General features: G+C 33.8%; 1 protein-coding gene across 1 annotated transcript in view; it reads left to right on the forward strand.

Annotated features, from left to right (window-relative positions):
* The window catches only part of LOC106469919 (poly [ADP-ribose] polymerase 1-like), a 36,238-nt gene extending 27,130 nt beyond the window's left edge, over positions 1-9,108 (forward strand). The window contains exons 8-10 of the mRNA XM_013930437.2: positions 4,789-4,875; positions 6,509-6,644; positions 7,678-9,108. Of these exons, the coding sequence (XP_013785891.2) occupies positions 4,789-4,875; positions 6,509-6,644; positions 7,678-7,820 (366 nt within the window). The 3' untranslated portion in view covers positions 7,821-9,108. The remainder of the gene's footprint in view (positions 1-4,788; positions 4,876-6,508; positions 6,645-7,677) is intronic.
* The last annotated feature ends 990 nt before the right edge of the window (positions 9,109-10,098 follow it).

A 10,098-nucleotide genomic window follows, 5' to 3' on the forward strand; every position in this document is an offset into this window, starting at 1 on the left:
GAAAATTAAACCTTATTTTCAATAAGCAATCCTGAAAAATATTTGGGGGTGCTTAACTTTTTTCCAGGTGTATATAATCTAACCATTAATAACTACTCTGAATGTAGATAGTATAGTACTTTACTATAATAAAACATGCATATTTATACTAATTTAAGTCTAGCTTCCCATGTAGTGTTACAACAGAATGATGATTTGTTGACTTTTCATGTAATTGTTTAAGCTGTATTTCATGCAAAATTGCATCCAGATTTAATCTAATAGCACCTATATTTTTACATATTTTCTTAGGGGACATGCCTCCAGACCCCTGTACCATTAGCATGCTTTGAATGCTGATTGTGCTTCTCACAATGTTTTGGCTTTTGATCTCACAAGTTAGAACCCCTTTCAAACATTCTGCATACACGCCTGTATGGTAGTCTGTTTTGGTAAAATATGTAGAATCGTTTCTTGTTATAAGCTAGAAAGGAAATGAGCTGGGTATAAAGATTGTGCATTGGCCTAAAGACAGCTTTCAAGAGTACTAGACGAAACTCTTACATTGGATTAAAAACTGGGAACGGAAAATGAGACAAGTCTCAAAAGTAAAAAGTCAATTAAAAGAAAATCAAATTGAAGATAATTCAAATGACAGTTGTAACTGATAAGTTTAAATTTTAGTATCATTTTTTAATATAATCAAGCAAGTTAAGGAAAGACCACATAATAAATATCAACCAGAGGTTAAAAACAAAAAGCACAAACATGGTGAAACATTGAAAACTAACATTGCTGCAGCTTATGTTCAACTTCTAGTGCTTATGGGGATTACTGCACACAGAAGCTGTATCACTCTCCTATTAAAGTATACTATAATATCAATGAAAGTTTATTATGTAAATAGGATATTTTAGGTTGGAATATGCAATTATGTATGCTTGAGTTTGTGAATGTCGTATATAATTAATGACGTTTATCTTAATCCTGTTATGAGAGGTGAGCACCTTTCAGGTCAGAACGTCATACCCTGATTATACTTTCAGAAACAACTAAAGCAGGCTTCATTCTCAGAGCTGATACATTACCTTTTTCTAATTCAATATGTCATCACATCTTTCAGTCAGGCTCAGCTGACTCCCATCTGACTCAAAGCTATTGAACAGGAAGCCTGATTCTTACTCACCTCTCTTTTTCTCACTCACAGATGTTTTTTTCTCTTCTGGGAATGTGGGCATTACTTGAATCCCTCATACCTTTGGAATGAGAGCACAAGAAATGCTTTTCATGGTCTTTATGCAACCAAGGGATCATAAACATTTATTCACTGGATTCCCTACTTTCCTTAGTCAGGATCATTCCTCAATCTTGGGTGCTTGTTAAGTCGGGATATTACTAAGATATGGGTTTCTCTCCTGCAACATTGTTCAGAATTCCATCTCATCATGAATGCCTCGCTTCAGAAATGGGGTGCATATACCAATAGTCAGGAATTCCAGGGTCTATGCACTGATGACAGTGCTTCCCTACACAATGTTTTAATCCTTCCTGCTCTTCAAAAGCAATGTCTTATGGTCTGGGCTTATTAAAGGGAAAATTGTCAGGCTTCACTCTGACAATTCCGTGGTGGTGGTATCTTGTGTTTCTCAGGACTACTTTTATCTGATCATCTTACTAGCTTGCCATGTTCCATGCATGATGACTGCAGTAGCAGATCAATTGTCTTAATCCATACAGATTCACCATACATTTTGCAACTCTGATTGGTGGGCTGGCCCCTCATTGGAACACCCAACTAATGACAATTTGGTTTCCAGCACCTCACCTTCAGATTATGGCAATGGATGCATTCCATCAGGATGGGATGGGATTATTATTCTAGGCCTTCTCTCCAATTCATATGTTACCCAAGGTCCTAACTAAGATTTGTTCCAACACATTGTCGGGTCCTGTTATAGCAAATTGGCATCTACACCCTGGTTTCTGCTTCTGTGGTACCTTCAGGAGTGTCCACCTCTTCCACTTCTTCTTAGGCCATCTCACATGGTACACCCGGACATACAGAAGCTCAAGCTTCAAGCATAAAGGTTATCAGTCTTTTGCACTGCATCGGGGTTTAATTTCTAAGGTTACCATGTATCTGTCTCAGTCTTTTCTTAATCCCACGATAGAAATTTATCACCGGAAATGACACACATATCGGCAATGGTGTATTGAGAGGAAGTTGAACCCACTTTGATCAGAAGTGGTAACCATAATTCTTTTTTTTTTTTTATCTGGCTCTTTGGCAAGGGTTTTTTGCATCTTCCATAATTACCCTTTATATGGAGGCCTTATCAACTACCATTTGATACTCAGGACAAAATATTCTTTGAGTCACTAGTACTCTCTAGGTTTTTAAGTCGCTTTGGAATCTTTGCCCAAATTACCATTACAATTACCTAATTTACATTATGTGTCCTTTTTCAAGACCTGTTTGTGACCTCATATACCACATATCACCTTTACTTGAATGTATATTTTTGTTGCTGTTGATCCACAGACTTCTCTATCATTCTACCTATGTCCTTAGACAGGATCTTCTTACCCAAGACATTGTCAGACAAGGAAGTGGATAAATCCTTTTCACTGATTCATCTGATCAGTATTTCTCACTTCTATGACTGACGTGATTTTGATCCTTGTCATGTTCAGTGAGTCTTGGAAGTGTTTTTGCCCACACTAATACCTTTAGAGATACCTTTTTATTCTGGGCTCTCTTTGAAAGCAAGGAATCTTCTGTGGAAGATTTAGATTTGTCACATTTCTATGTCCTTAGCAGCCTGATTGAATTGTCTGCTAGAGGACATTGTGTGAACTGATATGTGGGTCTCCCCCAATTCTTTTATCTCACATTATTTGCATGACCTGGCAATATCTTCATCTGAGGGTTTTTGCCTACCCCCTGTAACTATCTTAACCACTTCCTCTATATTATACAGAGGGTGAGTATTTTAATTGCTACCTTTCAGGGTCCCTTACCCTATTTTCACAGAATCTCACTCTGTGGCGAGTGTTGCCCAGACAGGTGTGCTTTTATCAAACCAATTCCACACTAGCAACCACTAATTCAATATACTTTATCCAGGTTGCAACAGGCTCTGTGGAAATGAGGTGTTCCATAAGACCACCTAAAGGCTGACTGGGTGGTATTACTGTATTATGCTGGAGTGCCACTCATGGACTATCTTGAGTAAAGCATAAGGGTTCCTGTCCATCTCTGCTGATCATTGGATTGAATAAATTGGGGTCGGTTTGCTTTTAAAAATTTAGGAAATTTTGTTCACTTATTGCACTATTCCTCAGGACTCCCCAATGCACATTACTCCCTAGGTTCTACGAGTGGAACTAGGGAGTCCTTACCACATCCAATTTCCAGTCACTGTGGTGGTAGACAGAAGCTTTTCCTCCAAAGTGTTAGAGTAAATTCCTCTACTCTTGGAGAAGAAGGCAAAGTTGTGGGCCATCCTGGCTAGGTCCATGGATATTCTTTTCCAGATGTCGATAGGAGGGGTACCAGCCTACTCATAATACGAGTTCAGATTTGACGTTCGGCTATCAGATTGTGTTGGGAGTGGCCCTTCTTTTTGATCAATATTGGTTCAGTGCATTGTTCATAGAAGAGGGTCCATTGTCTTCTCATAATTCTGAATGCAGAGTGGTCCCATCCTGGGTCCTTGGTTCAGCACAGTTTGTTCCACGTCCTCCCCATAACTCCAGGGGAAAGTGGAATTTACCTTGCCCACACGGTTGGAGAGTGAGTATGAGTATTCATAATTCCAGATCAGATGAGTTCTGTTTCCTCAGATTGAGTAAGACATACAAGATCCTATCATTCCAAGCCTGGTATGTTGCTTTTCAGACTTCTTCCCATTCACTCTGGAAATTATTTTGTACTGAGCCTGACATGTCTCTCATGGTAGCTTTCCGTTTTAGTCCACTGATTTCTTAATTGGGTGATGTCGTCATACTGGCAGCTAAATTCTGTAACTTTATTTAACAGTGCTGTGGCTGGAGTGATTCAGGAAAATCCTTCAGTCTCAGATGGCACAACAGTAGTGGTAACATGTGTAGACCAAATAAGTTCTCCCATTCCATATTTAATAATAAATTGTGTTTTAGGTTGAAGTTCTTGGGCTTTCTCTTTGCATTTACCAATTTTTGTTTCAAAATGTTTTATTGTTTTTGTTTTGTTCATCTATTTTGTCATTACAGCTGTTCTGAACTTTGATTATTTCATTACAAACTTTGTGTAATTTCAGTTTTGTTTCTACAGCCTATCTGCATATTTCTTCAATCTAGTTTTTGTAGTCCTTTTCTGCATCTCCATTAGTCTCATCAATCTTATCTTCAATCAGATTTATTTTTGATTTTAATTCTTCAAATATTATGTCTCTTTTTTTTTTTAACTCTTCTCTTAAATTCCTGTCTCTTACTTTTTGATCTTTTAATTTCTTATATATTTCTTCTTGGTCTTTTAATTTTCTTTTAACTTTTTTCTTAATCTTTTTTTAATTTTCTGTCCATTTCTTCTTGACCTTTTAATTGTTTCATCATCTCTAGCAAAGTTTTATCTCAAATTTTGATTTTGTTTTCAAGTTTAATCAAAGTTATATTTCATTTTCACCAAAATAATCCCACTTCAGACATTAGTGTTATAATGTGTTCTATAATTGGATGGATTCTTTTGGATTACAAATCTGTATGATAAATAAATGATGATATTTTGACCATCAGAGAATAGAATACAATGTTTGTCTCTCTCTGTAGGGGATTTATTTTGCTGACATGTTTCAGAAGAGTCAGGGCTATTGCTATCCAGGAAATGAACAGACCAAATTCATGTTTTTATGTGAGGTATTATTAATATCACTTGTTTTGTAGACTATTGAAAGCTTAAGATTTTAATGATAATACAATTTTGCAAAAATACTATTCATTTTCATTTCGGTTTATCCGATTAAACATTAAACTCCATATATTTGGTTACTTCAGTGAATTTTTGTTTTAGCATATAAAATATTTTAATGTTTGCACAAAATTAAGAATGCTAGCTAATGTCTATGAAATGAATAGAACTATTGAAATCTATTAAAACTATTGTAAATAACTATTTTTAAATTTTGACTTGAAAGTACTTGAATGAAGTTATGGAATAAGGTTTGTTTAGTCCAACAGGGGTTGAAATTAGCTTGACAGTACTATTGGCCAACTGTGCAAGTTATTCTATTTAAAAATTCCTGTTCTTATCTGATTAAGAAGGCCTAGGCCATAAATGTTGAAAAACATATTTAAAATTAGACTATATGAGACATTTTAAGGATATGCATTATTTCATCATGTTTAATGTACCAGCACTTCTTGCTTTTTTTATCTCAGAAGTTTTGTTGTAAAACACCAATTTTATAAAATCAGTAAAAATGCATCCTTCCTTCTCTTTGAGACTTTGATTTTTGTTATTGTATACTTAACACCTTTATAAATCTATGAAATTGTTGTTCTTTCAATAAAACTAATTATTTTTTCCCCAAAAAGGGGCGAAGACTACCTGGAGGGGTCACCTGTTTTAACCACTCGCACCAATATAGTAGTGTGTTGACTGTTTGTTTGTCAGTTCGTCAGTAGACACTAAAATTGCATCACATAAGGGACACTTAATGTTGCAGTTTGTACTATCATGATGTCAGCAAAATGTGAGAATGTCATAAAGAATTATGCACTTTGTAAGCTATAACACAACATTGAGGATGACAACCCAAGTTTGTTTGTTTTTTGTTTTTCATTGTACATAGATTTGTTTTTATATCACAAATACTTGAACTTTCTATTTAATAAAGAATAATATAACTATATATAGGGTATTTATTGATTTCAACAAAAAAATACAACAACAAAATAGCACTTAAGTTAAAACATTTACTGTAGCACCCTCAGTTGCATTACAGCTTTGATAAAAAGTTGCCAGTGTTCACCAGTGATTTATTTTCATTCACACCATTTTTGTGTGATTTAAACAAGTGTTAAAATACAAAGCTGGAAGTCACTAAACCACTGCTTCAAAACTTTTAAACATAAATAATTTGACTAGGAATTATTTGCACATTGTTTGTACGGCCCTGTATCTCAGCACTTTCTCTTTAGTGCAATTATAATGAACTGGAATATCTACTTTCAAAGTAGAGATACATTCCATTTGTCAGGATAACACACCGGAAGTAAAAGTATGTTGAGCCAGTAAATTCACAATTCAGCTTCATTCTTATATTATCAATTTATTTCATTTAACTGTCATCCTCAATAGAATGACCCACCAAGCATGTATTAGTCAAGTTCAATTTGACCTTCTAGAATACTGCTTGACAAAGGCCAGTTGGAGAGTACTAATTTTGACCCCTAGTGTATGAATGGTGATATGATGTAAAAATAATTTATATGAATTGTGAATTAAATGTGCTTAACATGGTACTTCTTTTTTTCCATCTAATAATAGGTTTTCCTTGGGAAAGTACATCAAACAGACATGTCTTCCTCAGATTCTTTCCCTGAACCAAGCAAGCACTGTTATGATACACTTCATGCCTTAGGAACTTGGCACCCTAATCCTGCTCAGTCAGTTTCTTGGCAAGGTAAAAAATTATGTTCACAAAAATTTATTAAGATTAATTTACAGTAAAACTTTTCTGTTAAAGTATTGTATAAAACTGACAATAGATAAATGACTAATGGCTATTTTATAGTGATTAAAATATCTCAAATGTGATGTCTTATGGAACATAAGATTTTGTTACTCTTAACTAAGAAAGCTAAAACTTGGAACATGAAAACTGACTTTAAATATGGATATTGATTTCTTGACAAAATAGATGATTATAATTCCAGTTGGAGTCATTTTTATCTGAATCAAATAATTCAACTATAGTTATAAAAAAAATAAAAATGTACAAGTTCACAGCAATTATAAAGGTTTAGACCAATTTAAATTTTTGCCACTTTATTAATAGATGTATTAACAACTATTAATAATGAATAATGGGTTCAAACTTTATTGGTTATACAAGGAATAAATTTATTTGACTATATTTCGTGCATAGGCCTGGCATGGCCAGGTGGTTAGGGTCGCAGGTTCGAATGGCCATCACACCAAACATGCTCGCCATTCAGCCGTGGGTGCATTATGATGTGACGGTCAATCCCACTATTCATTGGTAAAAGAATAGCCCAAGAGTTGGCAGTGGGTTACACTGCTAAATTAGGGACAGCTAGCGCAGATAGCCCTCGTGTAGCTTTGCGCAAAATCCATAACAAACAAACAAATTTCGTGCACTCCAAACGTTTGATAAGTTAAAGAGAGATTTGTGATTGATGTTATGAATATATATATATATATATAGATTTCTGTAGTTGCAAAATGCCTGAGAAATATTTAAGATGAGCAAGAAAGAAAATACTAAATTGTTGGTGATAATTCAAGTCTTGAACATTTTTTTATGATAATAGTTTTAGATATAAATTAAAAAAAGACACTTTTAACAAACAATAAAAACAAAACAATTGTTTTTGTTAAAAAATCAAAGATTTTTAGTGTCATTTACAAATGTTGCAGTTCAGACCTGTATTACTAACTTAGATGAGGCTAATTTAGTTGATGCCTTCTTTTAGGTCGAGAGATTACTCTGGGTCCAAAGGAAGCAGATATTGACTTAAAGAAAAAAATTATCCATCGTTCTCTGAAATTTAATGAGTACGTAGTGTTTGAACCTTCACATGTGTGCATCCGTTATCTTGTACAGTTCCGTATTTGATTAAATATTACTTCATGGTAGAGTCCATTGTCACTACCATCTGATGATGATATTTTATTAAAACTCTTCATGGTATGATTTAAATGATTGACTGTATCACATGAGAAAGTGTAGCATGATACAATACAATTAGCTTCCCACTTGTTTCACAAGTGATATTTTTCATAGTTCAACATATGAGGAGGCTTTTGAAAAGCCTCATAATTCTACTCGGCTGAATACTGAGGTCCACTGGTTTAAATCTTTTCATTTCTTCTCCCTCAAGATCACTACATAACTGTCATTTAACTATTTAGATTTCATTGCTTCATCATTTTAGCTAAAATGGCCCTTTTCTTCACTTCCTTTATGCCTAAGAAAGCATCAGAATCACTGCTCCTATGCTAGTTGGTTCTTGATCTTATCCTTTCAACATGCTCGGTTTCACTGTAATAGCAAATCCTCATGAGTTATGTTTAATATAACACTGAAGTTAATTTATATATGGATATGTTTCATAAAATTAGCTTACCTGTTGTTCTAATAAAGAAATTTGTAAAAAATAATTTTCTTTCAAATGATATAAAATTTAGTTCTTGATTGTTGTATTTCTTGTTGTTACAAATGATATTTTATTTGTTGGAAATGTCTGCCTAAAGAAACATCTTAAGTAATACTTGTGCTTAAGATCACATGTGAAAAGTAACAAAACAGTTGATTAAATTTAACAATAGTTAAACCCCAGAGGATAGAAACCATTTTAATTGAAGTTGTTAAACCTGCCCATTAAAACCACAAAAATTGTCTGCTAGTAATAATTATTATATGACTTGGGGATAAGTAACTGAATGCTGAATTTTCTGCAAAATTATATTAATGTACAAAATGTGGTAGGAGAAATCTGATTTATGAAAAATGGGGATAAGTTTATGAGCTCTGTCCACGGTATCTTGCAATTTGGAACAAATTCTATTGTTTTTAAATAAGCTGAGAGTAGTAAACATTGTAACATAATTTATTTGGAATCTTTGTATTTGGAAATGGAAGGTTTATAACCGTCAATATATAATTGTTTGTATTATTCTGGCTTTGAACTTGAATGTTTGTTTAATGATTCTGATATGTAAATTCAAGTAATGTGCTTTGGTTTTAGTGAAAGACCCTTTCTCAGAATTCTGCTGGAGAAATGTGTGTTTGGCTATGTCAAGAAAACTGATATGCAAAGTTTTGTTGTAGTCTTTCACATTAAGATTGATTATGTATGAAAATTCAACTTTGAATAAATATAAATCTTCAATTTGGGATTGAAGTTATTTCGTTTAAGTATTCCTTTTAACATGAATGGTTTCACTGTAACAGCAAATCCAGATAAGTTGTGTTTAACATTTTATCCCTATTTTAATACTGAATTCCATTTATTTGGGTATTTATTTTCATAACATTACGTTACTCTGTTGTTCTATATTAAAGAACTTTTAAAAAATAATTTTCTGTCATATTATAACATTCAATTTTTGATGGTTGTGACTCTTGTTGTTGCAAGTGATTTTTTAATACCTGCTTAAAAAACAGCTTTTCCATTATACCTTAAATAATGCTTATAGTCACATGTCAAAGGTATTATTTAGCAGCAAAACAGTTGCTTAAATTTAACAATAATTAACCCTACGTGCAAGGTGGAATGCATGCCACATCCTTTCACAATAACATTCAACATGGTATTATGTATTTAATGTTGCACTTATCAACCATTAATTGTACCCTAAACCATCATGCCATATCCTTTCACAGTAACATTCAACATGGTATTATGTATTTAATGTTGCACTTATCAACCATTAATTGTACTCTAAACCATCATGCCACATCCTTTCACAATAACATTCAACAAGATTCAATTAAGGAGATTCCCACTGGCCCTATCTACTATCTAGCGAAACCACAATAACTAAGACTCTCTTAAAGTAGCCAAATGCCTCGTCATCTAATTAGTGACGCACATGAATGGATTAACGAGATTCCCACTGTCCCTATCTACTATCTAGCGAAACCACAGCCAAGGGAACGGGCTTGGAAAAATCAGCGGGAACCACGTTGAAAGCTAATCCTGTGTTTATTCATCCTATTTTTGGAATAACAGGGAAAGATAATAGTATGTTACGTTTCTACAAAAACCGACGAAAGCCTTTTATACTATCAATGGTAACTTGTAGGATGAGTCCATTTTAGTTTATTTCAAGCCTCTGTAAATGGAGACTTTGCTCATCATTGATCTTGGCTGAGATCGTAAAGTAATTAG

This window comes from Limulus polyphemus, unplaced genomic scaffold (assembly GCF_000517525.1).
Source record: "Limulus polyphemus unplaced genomic scaffold, Limulus_polyphemus-2.1.2 Scaffold3722, whole genome shotgun sequence".
NCBI classification, from domain to species: domain Eukaryota; kingdom Metazoa; phylum Arthropoda; class Merostomata; order Xiphosura; family Limulidae; genus Limulus; species Limulus polyphemus.